The sequence below is a fragment of the Salmo salar genome, chromosome 07, assembly GCF_965601325.2.
Source record: "Salmo salar chromosome 07, fSalSal1, whole genome shotgun sequence".
In the NCBI taxonomy this organism is placed as follows: Eukaryota; Metazoa; Chordata; class Actinopteri; order Salmoniformes; family Salmonidae; genus Salmo; species Salmo salar.
Window position 1 is genome coordinate 2,423,741 of NC_138297.1, and position 25,438 is coordinate 2,449,178.

Below are 25,438 nucleotides of genomic sequence, written 5' to 3' on the forward strand. Positions count from 1 at the left end.
CTGTCAATGTCCTGTATGTCTGGTGGAGGTAACTCCATCACCTCTATACTCTACTGTCAATGTCCTGTATATCTGGTGGAGGTAACTCCATCACCTCTATACTCTACTGTCAATGTCCTGTATATCTGGTGGAGGTAACTCCATCACCTCTATACTCTACTGTCAATGTCCTGTATATCTGGTGGAGGTAACTCCATCACCTCTATACTCTACTGTCAATGTCCTGTATATCTGGTGGAGGTAACTCCATCACCTCTACTGTCAATGTCCTGTATATCTGGTGGAGGTAACTCCATCACCTCTATACTCTACTGTCAATGTCCTGTATGTCTGGTGGAGGTCACTCCATCACCTCTATACTCTACTGTCAATGTCCTGTATATCTGGTGGAGGTAACTCCATCACCTCTATACTCTACTGTCAATGTCCTGTATATCTGGTGGAGGTAACTCCATCACCTCTATACTCTACTGTCAATGTCCTGTATATCTGGTGGAGGTAACTCCATCACCTCTATACTCTACTGTCAATGTCCTATATGTCTGGTGGAGGTAACTCCATCACCTCTACTGTCAATGTCCTGTATATCTGGTGGAGGTAACTCCATCACCTCTATACTCTACTGTCAATGTCCTGTATATCTGGTGGAGGTAACTCCATCACCTCTATACTCTACTGTCAATGTCCTGTATATCTGGTGGAGGTAACTCCATCACCTCTACTGTCAATGTCCTGTATATCTGGTGGAGGTAACTCCATCACCTCTACTGTCAATGTCCTGTATATCTGGTGGAGGTAACTCCATCACCTCTATACTCTACTGTCAATGTCCTGTATGTCTGGTGGAGGTAACTCCATCACCTCTACTGTCAATGTCCTGTATATCTGGTGGAGGTAACTCCATCACCTCTATACTCTACTGTCAATGTCCTGTATATCTGGTGGAGGTAACTCCATCACCTCTACTGTCAATGTCCTGTATATCTGGTGGAGGTAACTCCATCACCTCTACTGTCAATGTCCTGTATATCTGGTGGAGGTAACTCCATCACCTCTATACTCTACTGTCAATGTCCTGTATGTCTGGTGGAGGTCACTCCATCACCTCTATACTCTACTGTCAATGTCCTGTATATCTGGTGGAAGTAACTCCATCACCTCTACTGTCAATGTCCTGTATATCTGGTGGAGGTAACTCCATCACCTCTATACTCTACTGTCAATGTCCTGTATATCTGGTGGAGGTAACTCCATCACCTCTACTGTCAATGTCCTGTACATCTGGTGGAGGTAACTCCATCACCTCTACTGTCAATGTCCTGTATACCTGGTGGAGGTAACTCCATCACCTCTATACTCTACTGTCAATGTCCTGTATATCTGGTGGTGGTAACTCCATCACCTCTACTGTCAATGTCCTGTATATCTGGTGGTGGTAACTCCATCACCTCTACTGTCAATGTCCTGTATATCTGGTGGAGGTAACTCCATCACCTCTACTGTCAATGTCCTGTATATCTGGTGGAGGTAACTCCATCACCTCTATACTCTACTGTCAATGTCCTGTATGTCTGGTGGAGGTCACTCCATCACCTCTATACTCTACTGTCAATGTCCTGTATATCTGGTGGAGGTAACTCCATCACCTCTATACTCTACTGTCAATGTCCTGTATATCTGGTGGTGGTAACTCCATCACCTCTACTGTCAATGTCCTGTATATCTGGTGGTGGTAACTCCATCACCTCTACTGTCAATGTCCTGTATATCTGGTGGAGGTAACTCCATCACCTCTACTGTCAATGTCCTGTATATCTGGTGGAGGTAACTCCATCACCTCTATACTCTACTGTCAATGTCCTGTATGTCTGGTGGAGGTCACTCCATCACCTCTATACTCTACTGTCAATGTCCTGTATATCTGGTGGAGGTAACTCCATCACCTCTATACTCTACTGTCAATGTCCTGTATATCTGGTGGAAGTAACTCCATCACCTCTACTGTCAATGTCCTGTATATCTGGTGGAGGTAACTCCATCACCTCTATACTCTACTGTCAATGTCCTGTATGTCTGGTGGAGGTCACTCCATCACCTCTATACTCTACTGTCAATGTCCTGTATGTCTGGTGGAGGTCACTCCATCACCTCTACTGTCAATGTCCTGTATATCTGGTGGAGTTAACTCCATCACCTCTATACTCTACTGTCAATGTCCTGTATATCTGGTGGAGGTAACTCCATCACCTCTATACTCTACTGTCAATGTCCTGTATGTCTGGTGGAGGTCAGTCCATCACCTCTACTGTCAATGTCCTGTATATCTGGTGGAGGTAACTCCATCACCTCTATACTCTACTGTCAATGTCCTGTATATCTGGTGGAGGTCACTCCATCACCTCTATACTCTACTGTCAATGTCCTGTATATCTGGTGGAGGTAACTCCATCACCTCTATACTCTACTGTCAATGTCCTGTATATCTGGTGGAGGTCACTCCATCACCTCAATACTCTACTGTCAATGTCCTGTATATCTGGTGGAGGTAACTCCATCACCTCTATACTCCTTCCTGACAGCTTGACACATCGCTCTCTCTCTGCAGAACAAACAGGCGTTTTAACCACGCCTCTAAACAGGGAGGTTTTGTCTCAGTACCAATCAATTGCCAGGAGTGCAGATATGGGAGGGGCTGTAGTTTGGAGATAGACTGAGGAGGACGCATTTTTTACTGGTTTTGGTGACAGTTGGAAGAGAGATTGGACTTTATACGCTGAGAGGAGACGAGAAGGTGAGAAAACGAGGACAGAGGTACGGTAGAGAGAAAGAGAGAGGTGTAGAGAGAGAGAGAGAGGGGTAGAGAGAAAGAGAGAGGTGTAGAGAGAGAGAGGGGTGTAGAGAGGTGTAGAGAGAGAGAGGGGTGTAGAGAGGTGTAGAGAGAGAGAGGGGTGTAGAGCGAGAGGTGTAGAGAGAGAGAGGGGTGTAGAGAGAGAGGGGGATGTATAGAGAGAGAGGTGTAGAGAGAGAGAGGGGTGTAGAGAGAGAGAGGTGTAGAGAGAGAGAGGGGTGTAGAGAGAGAGAGAGGTGTAGAGAGAGAGAGGGGTGTAGAGAGAGAGAGGGGTGTAGAGAGAGAGAGAGAGGGGTGTAGAGAGAGAGGGGTGTAGAGAGAGAGAGGTGTAGAGAGAGAGAGGGGTGTAAAGAGAGAGAGAGGTGTAGAGAGAGAGAGGTGTAGAGAGAGAGAGGGGTGTAGAGAGAGAGAGAGAGGTGTAGAGAGAGAGAGAGAGGTGTAGAGAGAGAGAGAGAGGTGTAGAGAGAGAGAGGTGTAGAGAGAGAGAGAGAGGTGTAGAGAGAGAGAGAGAGGTGTAGAGAGAGAGAGGTGTAGAGAGAGAGAGGGGTGTAGAGAGAGAGAGAGGTGTAGAGAGAGAGAGAGGTGTAGAGAGAGAGAGGTGTAGAGAGAGAGAGGGGTGTAGAGAGAGAGAGGGGTGTAGAGAGAGAGAGGGGTGTAGAGAGAGAGAGAGAGGGGTGTAGAGAGAGAGGGGTGTAGAGAGAGAGAGGTGTAGAGAGAGAGAGGGGTGTAAAGAGAGAGAGAGGTGTAGAGAGAGAGAGGTGTAGAGAGAGAGAGGGGTGTAGAGAGAGAGAGAGAGGTGTAGAGAGAGAGAGAGGTGTAGAGAGAGAGAGGTGTAGAGAGAGAGAGGGGTGTAGAGAGAGAGAGAGAGAGAGAGAGGTGTAGAGAGAGAGGGGTGTAGCGAGAGAGAGAGGTGTAGAGAGAGAGGTGTAGAGAGAGAGAGGTGTAGAGAGAGAGAGGGGTGTAGAGAGAGGGAGAGAGAGGTTGAGAGAGAGAGAGAGCTGTAGAGAGAGAGAGAGAGAGGAGAGAGAGAGGTGTAGAGAGAGAGAGGGGTGTAGAGAGAGAGAGAGGTGTAGAGAGAGAGAGGGGTGTAGAGAGAGAGGGGGTGTATAGAGAGAGGTGTAGAGAGAGAGAGGGGTGTAGAGAGAGAGAGGTGTAGAGAGAGAGAGGGGTGTAGAGAGAGAGAGAGAGGTGTAGAGAGAGAGAGAGAGGTGTAGAGAGAGAGAGGGGTGTAGAGAGAGAGAGGTGTAGAGAGAGAGAGAGGTGTAGAAAGAGAGAGAGGTGTAGAGAGAGAGAGAGTTGTAGAGAGAGAGAGAGAGAGAGAGAGAGAGGGGTGTAGAGAGAGAGAGGTGTAGAGAGGTGTAGAGAGAGAGAGGTGTGTGTGTGTGTGTGTGGTGTGTGTGTGTGTGTGTGTGTGTGTGTGTGTGTGTGTGTGTGTGTGTGTGTGTGTGTGTGTGTGTGTGTGTGTGTGTGTGTGTGTGTGTGTGTGTGTGTGTGTGTGGTGTGTGTCTACATTGGTTTCTGATCAGGGTTCAGCTGATTGTACTGCAGGCCTCTGGTGTTACTACTGGTGTTGTCATACCTTTATCTTCTCTGATAGTAGTAGTAGAGTAGTAGTATAGTAGTAGTATAGTAGTAGAGTAGTATAGTAGTAGTATAGTAGTAGTAGAGTAGTATAATAGTAGTAGAGTAGTATAGTAGTAGTATAGTAGTAGTATAGTTATAGTAGTAGTATAGTAGTAGTATAGTTATAGTAGTAGTATAGTAGTAGTATAGTTATAGTAGTAGTATAGTAGTATAGTAGTAGAGTAGTATAGTAGTAGTATAGTAGTAGTATAGTTATAGTAGTGGTATAGTAGTATAGTAGTAGAGTAGTATAGTAGTAGTATAGTAGTATAGTAGTAGTATAGTAGTATAGTAGTAGAGTAATATAGTAGTAGTATAGTATTAGTAGAGTAGTATAGTAGTAGTATAGTAGTAGTATAGTAGTAGTAGTAGTATAGTAGTAGTAGTAGAGTAGTATAGTAGTAGTATAGTAGTAGTATAGTAGTAGTATAGTAGTATAGTAGTAGCAGAGTAGTATAGTAGTAGTATAGTAGTATAGTAGTAGCAGAGTAGTATAGTAGTAGTATAGTAGTAGTATAGTAGTATAGTAACAGTAGAGTAGTAGTAGTATAGTAACAGTAGTATAGTAGGAGTAGAGTAGTATAGTAACAGTAGTATAGTAGTAGTTAAAGTAATAGTAGTAGTATAGTGGTAGTATAGTAACAGTAGTATAGTAGGAGTAGAGTAGTATAGTAACAGTAGTATAGTAGTAGTTAAAGTAATAGTAGTAGTATAGTGGTAGTATAGTAACAGTAGTATAGTAGGAGTAGAGTAGTATAGTAACAGTAGTATAGTAGTAGTTAAAGTAATAGTAGTAGTATAGTGGTAGTATAGTAACAGTAGTATAGTAGGAGTAGAGTAGTATAGTAACAGTAGTAGTAGTAGTAGTAGCAGTAGTAGTAGTAGTAGCAGTAGCAGTAGTAGTAGTAGTAGCAGTAGTAGTAGTAGTAGTAGTAGTAGTAGTAGTAGTAGTAGTGGTAGTAGTAGTAGTAGTAGTAGTAGCAGTAGTAGTAGCGGTAGTAGTAGCAGTAGCAGCAGTAGTAGTAGTAGAGTAGTATAGTAGTAGTATAGTAGTATAGTAGTAGTATAGTAGTAGTAGAGTAGTATAGTAGTATATTAGTAGTATAGTAGTATAGTAGTAGTATAGTAGTATAGTAGGAGTAGAGTAGTATAGTAACAGTAGTATAGTAGTAGTTAAAGTAATAGTAGTAGTATAGTGGTAGTATAGTAACAGTAGTATAGTAGGAGTAGAGTAGTATAGTAACAGTAGTAGTAGTAGTAGTGGTAGTACTGGTAGTGGTAGTAGCGGCAGTAGTAGTAGTAGTAGTAGCAGTAGTAGTAGTAGTGGTGGTAGTGTAGCAGTAGTAGTAGTAGTATTAGTAGCAGTAGCAGTAGTGGTAGTAACAGCAGCAGTAGTAGCAGTAGCAGTAGTAGCAGTAGTAGTAGCAGTAGTAGTAGTAGTAGTAGTAGCAGTAGTAGTAGCAGCAGCGATAGTGGTATTGTGGTAGTAGCAGTAGCAGCAGTAGTAGTAGTAGTAGTAGTAGTAGCAGCAGTAGTAGCAGCAGCAGTAGTAGCAGTAGTAGTAGCAGTAGTAGTAGTAGCAGCAGCGATAGTGGTATTGTGGTAGTAGCAGTAGTAGTAGTAGCAGTAGTAGTAGCAGCGATAGTGGTATTGTGGTAGTAGCAGTAGTAGTAGTAGCAGTAGTAGTAGCAGCGATAGTGGTAGTGGTATTGTGGTAGTAGCAGTAGCAGTAGTAGTAGCAGCAGCGATAGTGGTATTGTGGTAGTAGCAGTAGCAGTAGTAGTAGCAGCAGCGATAGTGGTATTGTGGTAGTAGCAGTAGCAGTAGTAGTAGCAGCAGCGATAGTGGTATTGTGGTAGTCGAGGTGAGAGTGTATGTGTTTATCATACTTTTCTTCAAAATGGCCTCAGGTTGCGTGTGTGAGAGAGTGAATATGTTTTGTCAGTAGATAACATGATGGGTATTTGGTAGCGTTGGTTAGAAGGTCAGTGTGGGTTTGATGTTTAGGGTCATTGCTCTGTGTGCTGTGTCTGAATACACAGTGACAGAATCACATTCAACAAAACATCTCCCGTCTGTCTGTCTGTCTGTCTGTCTGTCTGTCTGTCTGTCTGTCTGTCTGTCTGCCTGTCTGAGGAGGTATTACCTGAATGTATAACGTAGACTGAAACGTTTAACTGTTTGTCTCTAGGTATTAAACTAATGCTGTGTTGTCTGTTGTCTCTAGGTATTAAACTAATGCTGTGTTGTTCAGGTCTGTTGTCTCTAGGTATTAAACTAATGCTGTGTTGTTCAGGTCTGTTGTCTCTAGGTATTAAACTAATGCTGTGTTGTCTGTCGTCTCTAGGTATTAAACTAATGCTGTGTTGTTCAGGTCTGTCGTCTCTAGGTATTAAACTAATGCTGTGTTGTTCGGTTCTGTTGTCTAGGTATTAAACTAATGCTGTGTTGTTCAGGTCTGTCGTCTCTAGGTATTAAACTAATGCTGTGTTGTTCAGGTCTGTCGTCTCTAGGTATTAAACTAATGCTGTGTTGTTCAGGTCTGTCGTCTCTAGGTATTAAACTAATGCTGTGTTGTTCGGTTCTGTTGTCTAGGTATTAAACTAATGCTGTGTTGTTCAGGTCTGTCGTCTCTAGGTATTAAACTAATGCTGTGTTGTTCAGGTCTGTTGTCTCTAGGTATTAAACTAATGCTGTGTTGTCTGTCGTCTCTAGGTATTAAACTAATTCTGTGTTGTCTGTTGTCTAGGTATTAAACTAATGCTGTGTTGTCTGTTGTCTAGGTATTAAACTAATGCTGTGTTGTCTGTTGTCTAGGTATTAAACTAATGCTGTGTTGTCTGTCGTCTCTAGGTATTAAACTAATGCTGTGTTGTTCAGGTCTGTCGTCTCTAGGTATTAAACTAATGCTGTGTTGTCTGTTGTCTCTAGGTATTAAACTAATGCTGTGTTGTTCAGGTCTGTCGTCTCTAGGTATTAAACTAATGCTGTGTTGTCTGTCGTCTCTAGGTATTAAACTAATGCTGTGTTGTCTGTTGTCTCTAGGTATTAAACTAATGCTGTGTTGTCTGTTGTCTCTAGGTATTAAACTAATGCTGTGTTGTCTGTTGTCTAGGTATTAAACTAATGCTGTGTTGTCTGTCGTCTCTAGGTATTAAACTAATGCTGTGTTGTCTGTTGTCTCTAGGTATTAAACTAATGCTGTGTTGTTCAGGTCTGTCGTCTCTAGGTATTAAACTAATGCTGTGTTGTCTGTTGTCTCTAGGTATTAAACTAATGCTGTGTTGTCTGTTGTCTCTAGGTATTAAACTAATGCTGTGTTGTCTGTTGTCTAGGTATTAAACTAATGCTGTGTTGTCTGTCGTCTCTAGGTATTAAACTAATGCTGTGTTGTCTGTTGTCTCTAGGTATTAAACTAATGCTGTGTTGTTCAAGTCTGTTGTCTCTAGGTATTAAACTAATGCTGTGTTGTCTGTCGTCTCTAGGTTTTAAACTAATGCTGTGTTGTCTGTCGTCTCTAGGTATTAAACTAATGCTGTGTTGTTCAGGTCTGTCGTCTCTAGGTATTAAACTAATGCTGTGTTGTCTGTTGTCTCTAGGTATTAAACTAATGCTGTGTTGTTCAGGTCTGTCGTCTCTAGGTATTAAACTAATGCTGTGTTGTCTGTTGTCTCTAGGTATTAAACTAATGCTGTGTTGTTCAGGTCTGTCGTCTCTAGGTATTAAACTAATGCTGTGTTGTCTGTCGTCTCTAGGTATTAAACTAATGCTGTGTTGTCTGTTGTCTCTAGGTATTAAACTAATGCTGTGTTGTTCAGGTCTGTCGTCTATAGGTATTAAACTAATGCTGTGTTGTCTGTTGTCTCTAGGTATTAAACTAATGCTGTGTTGTCTGTTGTCTAGGTATTAAACTAATGCTGTGTTGTTCAGGTCTGTCGTCTCTAGGTATTAAACTAATGCTGTGTTGTCTGTCGTCTCTAGGTATTAAACTAATGCTGTGTTGTCTGTCGTCTCTAGGTATTAAACTAATGCTGTGTTGTTCAGGTCTGTTGTCTCTAGGTATTAAACTAATGCTGTGTTGTCTGTCGTCTCTAGGTATTAAACTAATGCTGTGTTGTTCAGGTCTGTCGTCTCTAGGTATTAAACTAATGCTGTGTTGTTCAGGTCTGTCGTCTCTAGGTATTAAACTAATGCTGTGTTGTTCGGTTCTGTTGTCTAGGTATTAAACTAATGCTGTGTTGTCTGTCGTCTCTAGGTATTAAACTAATTCTGTGTTGTCTGTTGTCTAGGTATTAAACTAATGCTGTGTTGTCTGTTGTCTAGGTATTAAACTAATGCTGTGTTGTCTGTCGTCTCTAGGTATTAAACTAATGCTGTGTTGTCTGTTGTCTCTAGGTATTAAACTAATGCTGTGTTGTTCAGGTCTGTCGTCTCTAGGTATTAAACTAATGCTGTGTTGTCTGTTGTCTCTAGGTATTAAACTAATGCTGTGTTGTCTGTTGTCTCTAGGTATTAAACTAATGCTGTGTTGTCTGTTGTCTAGGTATTAAACTAATGCTGTGTTGTCTGTCGTCTCTAGGTATTAAACTAATGCTGTGTTGTCTGTTGTCTCTAGGTATTAAACTAATGCTGTGTTGTTCAAGTCTGTTGTCTCTAGGTATTAAACTAATGCTGTGTTGTCTGTCGTCTCTAGGTTTTAAACTAATGCTGTGTTGTCTGTCGTCTCTAGGTATTAAACTAATGCTGTGTTGTTCAGGTCTGTCGTCTCTAGGTATTAAACTAATGCTGTGTTGTCTGTTGTCTCTAGGTATTAAACTAATGCTGTGTTGTTCAGGTCTGTCGTCTCTAGGTATTAAACTAATGCTGTGTTGTCTGTCGTCTCTAGGTATTAAACTAATGCTGTGTTGTCTGTCGTCTCTAGGTATTAAACTAATGCTGTGTTGTCTGTCGTCTCTAGGTATTAAACTAATGCTGTGTTGTCTGTTGTCTCTAGGTATTAAACTAATGCTGTGTTGTTCAGGTCTGTCGTCTCTAGGTATTAAACTAATGCTGTGTTGTCTGTTGTCTCTTGGTATTAAACTAATGCTGTGTTGTCTGTTGTCTCTAGGTATTAAACTAATGCTGTGTTGTCTGTTGTCTAGGTATTAAACTAATGCTGTGTTGTCATGGTTTTAGAGTATTTGTGGGTTGGATTAAGGGTTTTATTGTGTTGCCTGATTCCGCCAGACTGAAAGGATAGCCCCCTATGTGTGTTTTGTTTGCCGAGCTGTTAATAAAGTTAATCAAATTAAACATTCGGCACGCTCGCACTCTGACCTCTCCTCTCAGCCTATCACAGGCCTCACTCCACCTCACGCAGCCAACCAGGAGACTAAGCAAGCCCTTCGCTACAGTTTAACTCACACACAAACCAAAATCAAATGTTGTTACCTACAAGCTCCTAACCAACAATGTAGTTTTAAGAAAATATTTACTAAATAAACTAAAGTAAAAAAAAAAAAGTAACACAATAAAATAACAAAAACGAGGCTATATACAGGGGGTACCGGTACAGAGTCAATGTGGAGGCTATATACAGGGGGTACCGGTACAGAGTCAATGTGGAGGCTATATACAGGGGGTACCGGTACAGAGTCAATGTGGAGGCTATATACAGGGGGTACCGGTACAGAGTCAATGTGGAGGCTATATACAGGGGGTACCGGTACAGAGTCAATGTGGAGGCTATATACAGGGGGTACCGGTACAGAGTCAATGTGGAGGCTATATACAGGGGGTACCGGTACAGAGTCGTGGGGGCTATATACAGGGGGTACCGGTACAGAGTCAATGTGGAGGCTATATACAGGGGGTACCGGTACAGAGTCAATGTGGAGGCTATATACAGGGTATTACGGTACAGAGTCAATGTGGAGGCTATATACAGGGTATTACGGTACAGAGTCAATGTGGAGGCTATATACAGGGTATTACGGTACAGAGTCAATGTGGAGGCTATATACAGGGTATTACGGTACAGAGTCAATGTGGAGGCTATATACAGGGTATTACGGTACAGAGTCAATGTGGAGGCTATATACAGGGCGTACCGGTACAGAGTCAATGTGGAGGCTATATACAGGGTATTACGGTACAGAGTCAATGTGGAGGCTATATACAGGGTATTACGGTACAGGAGTCAATGTGGAGGCTATATACAGGGTATTACGGTACAGAGTCAATGTGGAGGCTATATACAGGGTGTTACGGTACAGAGTCAATGTGGAGGCTATATACAGGGTATTACGGTACAGAGTCAATGTGGAGGCTATATACAAGGGGGTACCGGTACAGAGTCAATGTGGAGGCTATATACAGGGGGTACCGGTACAGAGTCAATGTGGAGGCTATATACAGGGGGTACCGGTACAGAGTCAATTTGGAGGCTATATACAGGGTATTACGGTACAGAGTCAATGTGGAGGCTATATACAGGGGGGTACCGGTACAGAGTCAATGTGGAGGCTATATACAGGGGGGTACCGGTACAGAGTCAATGTGGAGGCTATATACAGGGTGTTACGGCACAGAGTCAATGTGAAGACTATATACAGGGGGTACCGGTACAGAGTCAATGTGGAGGCTATATACAGGGTATTACGGTACAGAGTCAATGTGGAGGCTATATACAGGGGGTACCGGTACAGAGTCAATGTGGAGGCTATATACAGGGGGGTACCGGTACAGAGTCAATGTGGAGGCTATATACAGGGTATTACGGTACAGAGTCAATGTGGAGGCTATATACAGGGGGTGCCGGTACAGAGTCAATGTGGAGGCTATATACAGGGTATTACGGTACAGAGTCAATGTGGAGGCTATATACAGGGTATTACGGTACAGAGTCAATGTGGAGGCTATATACAGGGGGTACCGGTACAGAGTCAATGTGAAGGCTATATACAGGGGGTACCGGTACAGAGTCAATGTGGAGGCTATATACAGGGGGTACCGGTACAGAGTCAATGTGGAGGCTATATACAGGGGGTACCGGTACAGAGTCAATGTGGAGGCTATATACAGGGGGTACCGGTACAGAGTCAATGTGGAGGCTATATACAGGGTATTACGGTACAGAGTCAATGTGGAGGCTATATACAGGGGGTACCGGTACAGAGTCAATGTGGAGGCTATATACAGGGGGTACCGGTACAGAGTCAATGTGGAGGCTATATACAGGGTATTACGGTACAGAGTCAATGTGGAGGCTATATACAGGGTATTACGGTACAGAGTCAATGTGGAGGCTATATACAGGGGGTACCGGTACAGAGTCAATGTGGAGGCTATATACAGGGTATTACGGTACAGAGTCAATGTGGAGGCTATATACAGGGTATTACGGTACAGAGTCAATGTGGAGGCTATATACAGGGTATTACGGTACAGAGTCAATGTGGAGGCTATATACAGGGTGTTACGGTACAGAGTCAATGTGGAGGCTATATACAGGGTATTACGGTACAGAGTCAATGTGGAGGCAATATACAGGGGGGTACCGGTACAGAGTCAATGTGGAGGCTATATACAGGGGGTACCGGTACAGAGTCAATGTGGAGGCTATATACAGGGGGTACCGGTACAGAGTCAATGTGGAGGCTATATACAGGGGGTACCCGTACAGAGTCAATGTGGAGGCTATATACAGGGGGTACCGGTACAGAGTCAATGTGGAGGCTATATACAGGGGGGTACCGGTACAGAGTCAATGTGGAGGCTATATACAGGGTGTTACGGCACAGAGTCAATGTGGAGGCTATATACAGGGGGTACCGGTACAGAGTCAATGTGGAGGCTATATACAGGGTGTTACGGTACAGAGTCAATGTGGAGGCTATATACAGGGGGTACCGGTACAGAGTCAATGTGGAGGCTATATACAGGGTGTTACGGCACAGAGTCAATGTGGAGGCTATATACAGGGGGTACCGGTACAGAGTCAATGTGGAGGCTATATACAGGGGGTACCGGTACAGAGTCAATGTGGAGGCTATATACAGGGGGTACCGGTACAGAGTCAATGTGGAGGCTATATACAGGGGGTACCGGTACAGAGTCAATGTGGAGGCTATATACAGGGTATTACGGTACAGAAGTAATGTGGAGGCTATATACAGGGGGTACCGGTACAGAGTCAATGTGGAGGCTATATACAGGGTATTACGGTACAGAGTCAATGTGGAGGCTATATACAGGGTATTACGGTACAGAGTCAATGTGGAGGCTATATACAGGGGGTACCGGTACAGAGTCAATGTGGAGGCTATATACAGGGTATTACGGTACAGAGTCAATGTGGAGGCTATATACAGGGTATTACGGTACAGAGTCAATGTGGAGGCTATATACAGGGTATTACGGTACAGAGTCAATGTGGAGGCTATATACAGGGTGTTACGGTACAGAGTCAATGTTGAGGCTATATACAGGGTATTACGGTACAGAGTCAATGTGGAGGCTATATACAGGGGGTACCGGTACAGAGTCAATGTGGAGGCTATATACAGGGGGTACCGGTACAGAGTCAATGTGGAGGCTATATACAGGGTATTACGGTACAGAGTCAATGTGGAGGCTATATACAGGGTATTACGGTACAGAGTCAATGTGGAGGCTATATACAGGGTGTTACGGTACAGAGTCAATGTGGAGGCTATATACAGGGTATTACGGTACAGAGTCAATGTGGAGGCAATATACAGGGGGGTACCGGTACAGAGTCAATGTGGAGGCTATATACAGGGGGTACCGGTACAGAGTCAATGTGGAGGCTATATACAGGGGGTACCGGTACAGAGTCAATGTGGAGGCTATATACAGGGGGTACCCGTACAGAGTCAATGTGGAGGCTATATACAGGGGGTACCGGTACAGAGTCAATGTGGAGGCTATATACAGGGGGGTACCGGTACAGAGTCAATGTGGAGGCTATATACAGGGTGTTACGGCACAGAGTCAATGTGGAGGCTATATACAGGGGGTACCGGTACAGAGTCAATGTGGAGGCTATATACAGGGTGTTACGGTACAGAGTCAATGTGGAGGCTATATACAGGGGGTACCGGTACAGAGTCAATGTGGAGGCTATATACAGGGTGTTACGGCACAGAGTCAATGTGGAGGCTATATACAGGGGGTACCGGTACAGAGTCAATGTGGAGGCTATATACAGGGGGTACCGGTACAGAGTCAATGTGGAGGCTATATACAGGGGGTACCGGTACAGAGTCAATGTGGAGGCTATATACAGGGGGTACCGGTACAGAGTCAATGTGGAGGCTATATACAGGGTATTACGGTACAGAAGTAATGTGGAGGCTATATACAGGGGGTACCGGTACAGAGTCAATGTGGAGGCTATATACAGGGTATTACGGTACAGAGTCAATGTGGAGGCTATATACAGGGTATTACGGTACAGAGTCAATGTGGAGGCTATATACAGGGGGTACCGGTACAGAGTCAATGTGGAGGCTATATACAGGGTATTACGGTACAGAGTCAATGTGGAGGCTATATACAGGGTATTACGGTACAGAGTCAATGTGGAGGCTATATACAGGGTATTACGGTACAGAGTCAATGTGGAGGCTATATACAGGGTGTTACGGTACAGAGTCAATGTTGAGGCTATATACAGGGTATTACGGTACAGAGTCAATGTGGAGGCTATATACAGGGGGTACCGGTACAGAGTCAATGTGGAGGCTATATACAGGGGGTACCGGTACAGAGTCAATGTGGAGGCTATATACAGGGGGTACCGGTACAGAGTCAATGTGGAGGCTATATACAAGGGGTACCGGTACAGAGTCAATGTGGAGACTATATACAGGGGGGTACCGGTACAGAGTCAATGTGGAGGCTATATACAGGGTGTTACGGCACAGAGTCAATGTGGAGGCTATATACAGGGGGTACCGGTACAGAGTCAATGTGGAGGCTATATACAGGGTATTACGGTACAGAGTCAATGTGGAGGCTATATACAGGGGGTACCGGTACAGAGTCAATGTGGAGGCTATATACAGGGGGGTACCGGTACAGAGTCAATGTGGAGGCTATATACAGGGTATTACGGTACAGAGTCAATGTGGAGGCTATATACAGGGGGTACCGGTACAGAGTCAATGTGGAGGCTATATACAGGGTATTACGGTACAGAGTCAATGTGGAGGCTATATACAGGGTATTACGGTACAGAGTCAATGTGGAGGCTATATACAGGGGGTACCGGTACAGAGTCAATGTGGAGGCTATATACAGGGGGTACCGGTACAGAGTCAATGTGGAGGCTATATACAGGGGGGGGCCGGTACAGAGTCAATGTGGAGGCTATATACAGGGTGTACTGGTACAGAGTCAATGTGGAGGCTATATACAGGGGGTACCGGTACAGAGTCAATGTGGAGGCTATATACAGGGTATTACGGTACAGAGTCAATGTGGAGGCTATATACAGGGTATTACGGTACAGAGTCAATGTGGAGGCTATATACAGGGGGTACCGGTACAGAGTCAATTTGAAGGCTATATACAGGGGGTACCGGTACAGAGTCAATGTGGAGGCTATATACAGGGGGTACCGGTACAGAGTCAATGTGGAGGCTATATACAGGGGGTACCGGTACAGAGTCAATGTGGAGGCTATATACAGGGGGTACCGGTACAGAGTCAATGTGGAGGCTATATACAGGGTATTACGGTACAGAGTCAATGTGGAGGCTATATACAGGGGGTACCGGTACAGAGTCAATGTGGAGGCTATATACAGGGGGGTACCGGTACAGAGTCAATGTGGAGGCTATATACAGGGTATTACGGTACAGAGTCAATGTGGAGGCTATATACAGGGGGTACCGGTACAGAGTCAATGTGGAGGCTATATACAGGGTGTACTGGTACAGAGTCAATGTGGAGGCTATATACAGGGGGTACCGGTACAGAGTCAATGTGGAGGTTATATACAGGGGGTACCGGTACAGAGTCAATGTGGAGGCTATATACAGGGGGTACCGGTACAGAGTCAATGTGGAGGCTATATACAGGGGGTACTGGTACAGAGTCAATGTGGAGGCTATATACAGGGGGTACCGGTACAGAGTCAATGTGGAGGCTATATACAGGGGGTACCGGTACAGAGTCAATGTGGAGGTTATATACAGGGGGTACCGGTACAGAGTCAATGTGGAGGCTATATACAGGGGGGTACCGGTACAGAGTCAATGTGGAGGCTACATACAGGGCGTACCGGTACAGAGTCAATGTGGAGGCTATATACAGGGGGTACCAGTACAGAGTCAATGCGGAGACTATATACAGGGGGTACCGGTACAGAGTCAATGTGGAGACTATATACAGAGGGTACCGGACAGAGTCAATGTGGAGGCTATATACAGGGGGTACCGGTACAGAGTCAATGTGGATGCTATATACAGGGGGTACCGGTACAATGTGGAGGCTATAAACAGGGGGCACTGGTACAGAGTCAGTGTGGAGGCTATATACAGGGGGTACCGGTACAGAGTCAGTGTGGAGGCTATATACAGGGGGTACCAGGGCAATGTGGAGGCTATATACAGGGGGTACCGGTACAGAGTCAATGTGGAGACTATATACAGGGGATACCGGTACAGAGTCAATGTGGAGGCTATATACAGGGGGTACCGGTACAGAGTCAATGTGGAGGCTATATACAGGGGGTACCGGTACAATCTGGAGGCTATAAACAGGGGGCACTGGTACAGAGTCAGTGTGGAGGCTATATACAGGGGGTACCGGTACAGAGTCAGTGTGGAGGCTATATACAGGGGGTACCAGGTCAATGTGGAGGCTATATACAGGGGGTACCGGTACAGAGTCAATGTGGAGACTATATACAGGGGATACCGGTACAGAGTCAATGTGGAGGCTATATACAGGGGGTACCGGTACAGAGTCAATGTGGAGGCTATATACAGGGGGTACCAGGTCAATGTGGAGGCTATATACAGGGGGTACCGGTACAGAGTCAATGTGGAGGCTATATACAGGTTAGTGGAAGTAATATGTAAATGTAGTTAGGGGTAAAGTGACTATGCGTAGATAATAAAATACAAATAGCAACAGTGTTAATAAAAATGCTCATCGTCCATTTGATTCATTGTTCAGGAGTCTTATGGCTTGTGGGTAGAAGCTGTTAAGAAGCCTTTTGGTATCAGAGAGAACAGTCTGTGACTAGGGTGGCTGGAGTCTTACAATTTTTAGGGCCTTCCTCTGACACCGCCTGGTATAGAAGTCCTGGATGGCAGGAAGCTCGGCACCAGTGATGTACTGGGCCGTTCGCACTACCTTCTGTAGCGCCTTACGGACGGACGTCGGGATGCTCTCGATGGTGCAGCTGTAGAACTTTATGAGGATATTTTCAGTCTCCTAAGTCGTGCCCTCTTCACAACTGTCTTGGTGTGGTCGCAGGCCGAGCAGTTGCCATATCAGGCATTGATGCAACCGGTCAGGATGCTCTCGATGGTGCAGCAGTAAAACCTTTTGAGGTTTTGAGAATCCATGCCAAATCTTTTCAGTCTCCTGAGGGGGAATAGGCTTTGTCGTGCCCTCTTCATGACTGTCTTGATGTGTTTGGACCATGATAGTTTGTTGGTGATGTGGACACCAAGAAACTTGAAGCTCTCGACCTGCTCCCCAACAGCCTCGTCAATGAGAATGGGAGCGTGTTCTCGACCCGCCTTTTCCTGTAGTCCACGATCAGCTCATTTGTCTTGATCACATTGAGTGAGAAGTTGTTTTCCTGGCACCACCATGGATTTGGAAACTGCTTTAAAGGAAATATCTGCAGCGTTAGTAAAGATGTGATCAATACATGTTGATGATTTAATTCCTGTGCTGTTTGTAACTACCCTGGTAGGTTGACTGATAACCTGAACCAGCTTGAAGGCACTGGTTACAGTTTGAAGTTTTACCTTGATTGGGGCAGCTTGATGAGAGCCAGTCAATATTTAAAATCACCCAGAAAATATACCTCTCTGTTGATATCACAAAACAAAACATTATCAAGCATTTCAACGGCTCAGACACAAGACGTATGTGGCAGGGTCTACAGACAATCACGGACGACAAAAAAGAAAACCAGCCACGTCACGGACACCGACGTCACGCTCCCAGACAAACTAAACACCTTCTTTGCCCGCTTTGGGGCAACTTTAATACACTTTAATACAGTGCCACCGACACGGCCCGCTACCAAGGACTGCAGGCCCCCTCTCTCCTTCTCCATGGCCGACGTGAGTAAGACATTTAAACGTGTTAACCCTCGCAAGGCTGCTGGCCCAGACGGCATTCCTAGCCGCGTCCTCAGAGCATGCGCAGACCAGCTGGCTGGTGTGTTTACAGACATATTCAATCGCTCCCTATCCCAGTCTGCTGCCCCCACATGCTTCAAGATGGCCAACATTGTTCCTGTACCCAAGAAGGCAAAGATAACTGAACTAAATGATTATCGCCCCGTAGCGCTCCTGTCATCATGAAGTGCTTTGAAAGACTAGTCAAGGATCATATCACCTCTACCTTACCTGCCACCCTAGACCCACTTCAATTTGCATACCGTCGCAACAGGTCCACAGAAGATGCAATCGCCATCACACTGCACACTGCCCTATCCCATCTGGACCAGAGGAATACCTATGTAAGAATGCTATTCATTGGTCATCCAGGTCATCTATAAGCCTTTGCTAGGTAAAGCCCCGCCTTATCTCAGCTCACTGGTCACCTTAACAACACCCACCCATAGCACGCACTCCAGCAGGTATATCTCACTGGTCATCCCCAAAGCCAACACCCACTTTGGTCGTCTCTCCTTCCAGTTCTCTGCTGCCAATGACTGGAACGAATTGCAAAAATCGCTGAAGCTGGAGACTTATATCTCCCTCTCTAACTTTAAACATCAGCTGTCAGAGCAGCTAACCGATCGCTGCAGCTGTACATAGCCCATCTGTAAATAGCCCACCTACCTACCTACCTCATCCCCATATTGCTTTTATTTACTTTTTTGGTCTTTTGCACCCCAGTATTTCTACTTGCACATCATCATCTGAACATCTATCACTCCAGTGTTAATTTGCTAAATTGTAATTACTTTGCTACTATGGCCTATTTATTGCCTTGCCTCCTTTACGTCATTTGCACACACTGTATATAGACTTTTTCTATTGTGTTATTGACTGTAGGTTTGTTTTACTCCATGTGTAACTCTGTGTTGTTGTTTGTGTCACACTGCTTTGCTTTATCTTGGCCAGGTCGCAGTGTAAATGAGAACTTGTTCTCAACTGGCCTACCTGGTTAAATAAAGGTGAAATAAATAAATAAAATAGAATTGACTACAGTATTCAACACCTCCATGCTCATCATTTGATTTGATTTAATTAATTAAGTATAAGGCCCTGGGTCTCAACCTCGCCCTGTGCAACTGGGTCCTGAACTTTCTGACGGGCCGCCCCCAGGTGGTGAAGCTAGGTAACAACATCTCCACTTCGCTGACCCTCAACACTGGGGCCCTACAAGCCTTCTCCTGTCCTCCCTGTTCACCCACGACTGCGTGGCCATGCACTCCTCCAACTCAATCATCAAGTTTGCAGACGACACAACAGTAGTGGGCTTGATTACCAACAACGACGAGACGGCCTACAGGGAGGAGGTGAGGGCACTCGGAGTGTGGTGTCAGGAAAACAACCTCACACTCAACGTCAACAAAACAAAGGAGATGATTGTTCCTCGGAGAACACATCACAGACAAACTGAAATGGTCCACCCACACAGACAGCTTGTCACCTAAAACCCTCACAAACTTTTACAGATGCGCAATCGAGAGCATCCTGTCGGGCTGTATCACCGCCTGGTACGGCAACTGCACCGCCCTCAACTGCAGGGCGCTCCAGAGGGTGGTGCGGTCTGCACAATGCATCACCGGCATTCTTCTCACCAAACCACATGACCTTTGTTCTGGAGGTGTTCATAACAAGGTTAAGGGCAGAGAAAGCTTGTTGGACACTAAGAAAGATTTGTTGTAGAGCGTTTAACACAAAATCCAGGGAGGGGCCAGCTGAGTATAAAACCTTATCATCTGTATATAAATGGATAACCTGTTGGGGATAGGGGGCAGTATTTGCACGGCCGGATAAAAAACGTACCCGATTTAATCTGGTTACTACTCCTGCCCAGTAACTAGAATATGCATATACTTATTACATATGGATAGAAAACACCCTAAAGTTTCTAAAACTGTTTGAATGGTGTCTGTGAGTATAACAGAACTCATATGGCAGGCAAAAACCTGAGAAGATTCCTTACAGGAAGTGGCCTGTCTGACAAGTTCTTGTTCTTCTTGACTCTGTTTATTGAAAACTGAGTATCTTTGCTGTAACGTGACACTTCCTACGGCTCCCATAGGCTCTCAGAACCCGGGAAAAAGCTGAATGATGTAATTCCAGCCCCTGGCTGAAAAACATTAGCGCCTTTGGTAAGTGGTCTGATGAGGACAATCTGACTGAGGCGCATGCACGAGGGGATCCCATGTTTTTATTTTCTCTCTCTTTGAACGAAAACACGCTTTCCCGGTCGGAATATTATCGCTTTTTTACGAGAAAAATGGCATAAAAATTGATTTTAAACAGCGGTTGACATGCTTCGAAGTAAGGTAATGGAATATTTAGATTTTTTTTGTCACGAAATGCGCCATGCGCGTCACCCTTCTTTACACTTCGGATAGTGTCTTGAACGCACGAACAAAACAGAGGATATTTGAACATAACTATGGATTATTTGGGACCAAACCAACATTTGTTATTGAAGTAGAAGTCCTGGGAGTGCATTCTGATGAAGAACAGCAAAGGTAATAACATTTTTCTTATAGTAAATCTGACTTTGGTGAGGGCTAAACTTGGTGGGTGTCTAAATAGCTAGCCCTGTGATGCCGGGCTATCTACTTAGAATATTGCAAAATGTGCTTTCACCGAAAAGCTATTTTAAAATCGGACATAGCGAGTGCATAGAGGAGTTCTGTATCTATAATTCTTAAAATAATTGTTATGTTTTTTGTGAACGTTTATCGTGAGTAATTTAGTAAATTCACCGGAAGTTTGCGGGGGGTAAGTTCTGAACATCACATGCTAATGTAAAAAGCTGGTTTTTGATATAAATATGAACTTGATTGAACAAAACATGCATGTATTGTATAACATAATGTCCTAGGTGTGTCATCTGATGAAGATCATCAAAGGTTAGTGCTGCATTTAGCTGTGGTTTGGGTTTATGTGACATTATATGCTAGTTTGAAAAATGGGTGTCTGATTATTTCTGGCTGGGTACTCTGCTGACATAATCTAATGTTTTGCTTTCGTTGTAAAGCCTTTTTGAAATCGGACAGTGTGGTTAGATTAACGAGAGTCTTGTCTTTAAAATGGTGTAAAATAGTCATATGTTTGAGAAATTGAAGTAATAGCATTTCTAAGGTATTTGAATAACGCGCCACAGGATTCCACTGGCTGTTGAGTAGGTGGGACGATTTCGTCCCGCCGACCCTAGAGAGGTTAAGAGAGCTTCCTATTGCCTGATCTATGTTGTTGATGTAAATTGAGAAGAGCGTGGGGCCTAGGATCGAGCCCTGGGGTACTCCCTTGGTGACCAGGCAGTGGTTGAGACAGCAGATTTTCTGACTTTATACACTGCACTCTTTGAGAGAGGTAGTTAGCAAACCAGGCCAAAGACCCCCGTCAGAGACACCAATACTCCTTAGCCGGCCTATGAGAATGGAACGGTCTACCGTATCAAAAGCTTTGGCCAAGTCAATAAAAATAGCAGCACAACATTGCTTAGAATCAAGGGCAATGGTGACATCATCGAGGACCTTTATTAAGGTGACACATCCATAACCTGAGTGGAAACCAGATTGCATAGCAGAGAGAATACTATAGACATCAAGAAAGCCAGTCAGTAGATTATTGACAAGTTTTTTCAACACTTTTGATAAACAGGGCAGAATAGAAATAGGCCTATAACAGTTAGGTTCAGCTTCATCTCCCCCTTTAAATAAAGGATGAACCGTGGCTGCCTTCCAAGCAATGGGAACCTCCCCAGAGAGGAGAGACAGGTTAAAAAGGTCAGAGATAGGGCTTGGCGATGATAGGGGCAGCAACCTTGAAGAAGAAAGGGTCTAAAGAAAGAAAGGGTCTAAACCATCTGACCCAGATGTTTTTTTTGGGGTCGAGTTTAAGGACCTCCTTTAGCACCTCGGACTCAGTGACCGCCTGCAGGGAGAAACTTTGTAGCGGGGCAGGGGGAAAGAGAGGGAGAAACATCGGGGATAGAGGCACATTAGAAGGGGTGGGAGATGAGGAAATGTTAAACGGGCAAGGAGGCATGGCTGAGCCAAATAGGAATCCTGACTTAATGAAGTGGTGATTAAAGAGCTCAGCCATGTGCTTCTTGTCAGTAACAACCACATCATCAACATTAAGGGACATGGACAGCTGTGAGGAGGGTTTATTCCCTTGGTCTTTAACCGTTTTCCAGAACTTCTTGGGGTTCGACCCACAGAGAGAGAACTGCTCCTTAAAGTAACTAACTCAATGCCATTGGCTGAATCCCGGAACATGTTCCAGTCTGTGCTAGCCAAACAGTCCTGTAGCTTAGCATCCGCTACATCAGACCACTTCCGTATTGAGCGAGTCACTGGTACTTCCTGCTTTAGTTTTTGCTTGGAAGCAGGAATCAGGAGGATAGAATTATGGTCAGATTTACCAAATGGAGGGCGAGGGAGAGCTTTGTACGCGTCTCTGTGTGTTGAGTAAAGGTGGTCCAGAGTTTTTTTCCCCCCACGGAAAATCCAGTCAACGTGTGTGTGTGTGTGTGTGTGTGTGTGTGTGTGTGTGTGTGTGTGTGTGTGTGTGTGTGTGTGTGTGTGTGTGTGTGTGTGTGTGTGTGTGTGTGTGTGTGTGTGTGTGTGTGTGTGTGTGTGTTGAAAGTGACAGATGGAGAGGGGACAGTGAAAGAAAATGATTTGTATTTTCTGTAGAATATTACATCATATGATCTTTCTCTCTCAGATCAGAGACACATGGACACCATTAGAAGAACACTGCTGAGACAGGTGAGGGGGGGAGGGGGGCGAGAGAGAGGGAGGGACTGGGGGGAGGAGGGAGGGACTGGGGGAGGAAGGAGAGAGGGAGGGACTGGGGGAGGAAGGAGGGACTGGGGGGGAGGGAGAGAGGGAGGGACTGGGGGGAGGAGGGAGGGACTGGGGGAGGAAGGAGGGACTGGGGGGGAGGGAGAGAGGGAGGGACTGGGGGGAGGAGGGAGGGACTGGGGGAGGGGAGGAGGGAGGGACAGGAGGAGGGAGGGAGAGGGACAGGGGGAGGGGAGGAGGGAGGAGGGACAGGGGGAGGGGGGAGAGAGAGGGAGGGACAGGGGGAGGGGGAGGGAGAGGGACAAGGGGAGGGGGGAGAGAGGGAGGGGGGAAGGAGGGGGGGAGAGAGAGAGACAGGGGGAGGGGGAGGGAGAGGGACAGGGGGAGGGGAGAGAGAGGGACAGGGGGAGGAGGGAGAGAGGGAGGGGGGGAGGGGGGGAGGGGGGGAGGAGGGGGGGAGAGAGGGATAAGTGTATCTAATACTTCTCTCTCTGCTTCCAGCCTTCCTCCTCTTCCTGCTCTGTCTATCATCGTCACTCAGTAGGAGGGGCTGAGGGTAACGAGGGGGGTGGGATTGAGTTGAAGCTCGACCAACCAGAGTCCGAGGAGGAGCTGGAGGCGGAGCCTAAAAGTGACATCACAGCCTTGGTGTTACGGCAACCGCTGCATCACAGGAAGAACGTAATCTACCTCTGTCTCTCAACACTCCTCTTCACTACAGGTAACAAACACACACACACACACACACACACACACACACACACACACACACACACACACACACACACACACACACACACACACACACACACACACTGTCTCTCCACCTTTTGCTATGCCAGTGTGTTCTGGGGTTTCCTCTAAGAGTTCTGGGGGCGTGGCTCTGTCTTTGTGCAGCGTTTCTATTGGGCTACGTGGCGTTCCGTGGGTCGTACCACTACTGTGGTGTCGAGGGGGAGATGGTCCCTGCGGAGGATAAACCTGGAACAGACCATGACATCCAGGTGGGGGGTATGTACCTGGGGGAACTACGGGACATGCTGAAGAAATACCTGCAAGATGAGAAGATAGAGAGCACTGTCAGGTAACACACACACACACAGAGACACACACACACACACACACACACAGAGACACACACACACACACACACACACACACACACACACAGAGACACACACACACACACACACACACACACACACACACACACACACACACACACACACACACACACACACACACACACACACACACAGAGACACACACACAGTGACACACACACACAGAGACACACACACACACACACACACACACACACACACACAGACACACACACACACACACACAGTGACACACACACACACACAAAGACACAGAGACACACACACACACAGAGATACACACACCTGTCTAGAGGTGTATCTGTAATATAACAGTGTATATTTGTGGTCAGGCGAGTCAGCAGGACGACCCACCCATCGGGGTCCTCGGAGGGGACAGCTCTGGCAGCAGAGATATTGGAGACGTTTAAGGATCTCCGCATGGACCACACCTGGACCGACTCGCACTACGCTACGCTGCAGTTCCCCTCCAGGTAGGCGGATGAGGAGGAGCTCTGGCTATAACGTGTGTGTGTGTGTGTGTGTGTGTGTGTGTGTGTGTGTGTGTGTGTGTGTGTGTGTGTGTGTGTGTGTGTGTGTGTGTGTGTGTGTGTGTGTGTGTGTGTGTGTATAGTGTGTGTAGTGTGTGTAGTGTATGTGCGTGTCGAGTGTGTGTGTAGTGTGTGTGAGTAGTGTATATAATGTGTGTAGTGTAAGTGTGTGTGTGTGTAGTGTGAGTAGTGTATATAGTGTGTGTATTGTGTGTAGTGTATGTGCATGTCGAGTGTGTGTGGTGTAGTGTGAGTAGTGTATATAATGTGTGTAGTGTGTGTGAGTAGTGTATATAATGTGTGTAGTGTAAGTGTGTGTGTGTGTGTAGTGTGAGTAGTGTATATAGTGTGTGTATTGTGTGTAGTGTATGTGCATGTCGAGTGTGTGTGTGTGTAGTGTGAGTAGTGTATATAATGTGTGTAGTGTGTGTATAGTTTGTGTAGTGTGTGTAGTGTATGTGTGTGTGTGTAGTGTGAGTAGTGTATATAATGTGTGTAGTGTGTGTGTGTGTGTGTGTGTAGTGTGTGTAGTGTGTGTGTGTAGTGTGTGTAGTGTGTGTAGTGTATGTGTGTAGTGTGTGTAGTGTGTGTAGTGTGTGTAGTGTGTGTGTGTAGTGTGTGTAGTGTGTGTAGTGTATGTGTGTAGTGTGTGTAGTGTGTGTAGTGTGTGTGTGTGTGTGTGTAGTGTGAGTAGTGTATATAATGTGTGTAGTGTGTGTGTGTGTGTGTAGTGTGTGTAGTGTGTGTGTGTAGTGTGTGTAGTGTGTGTAGTGTATGTGTGTAGTGTGTGTAGTGTGTGTAGTGTGTGTAGTGTGTGTGTGTAGTGTGTGTAGTGTGTGTAGTGTGTGTGTGTGTAGTGTGTGTAGTGTGTGTAGTGTATGTGTGTAGTGTGTGTAGTGTGTGTAGTGTGTGTGTGTGTGTGTGTAGTGTGTAGTGTGTACAGCGCCTTGCTAAAGTATTCATCCTCCTTGGCGTTTTTCCTATTTTGTTGCATTACAACCTATAATTTAAATTGATTTTTATTTAGATTTAGACATACACAAAATAGTTGGTGAAGTGAAATGGAAAAAATAACTTCTTTACATTTTTTTTTGTACATTTA

At 45.3% G+C, this 25,438-nt stretch overlaps 1 protein-coding gene across 1 annotated transcript in view; it reads left to right on the forward strand.

Moving 5' to 3' along the window:
* Window positions 1-2,722: 2,722 nt before the first annotated feature.
* The window catches only part of tfr2 (transferrin receptor 2), a 104,413-nt gene continuing 81,697 nt past the window's right edge, over window positions 2,723-25,438 (forward strand). The window contains exons 1-5 of the mRNA XM_045721376.2: window positions 2,723-2,791; window positions 22,603-22,646; window positions 23,184-23,403; window positions 23,580-23,766; window positions 24,139-24,279. Of these exons, the coding sequence (XP_045577332.1) occupies window positions 22,614-22,646; window positions 23,184-23,403; window positions 23,580-23,766; window positions 24,139-24,279 (581 nt within the window). The 5' untranslated portion in view covers window positions 2,723-2,791; window positions 22,603-22,613. The remainder of the gene's footprint in view (window positions 2,792-22,602; window positions 22,647-23,183; window positions 23,404-23,579; window positions 23,767-24,138; window positions 24,280-25,438) is intronic.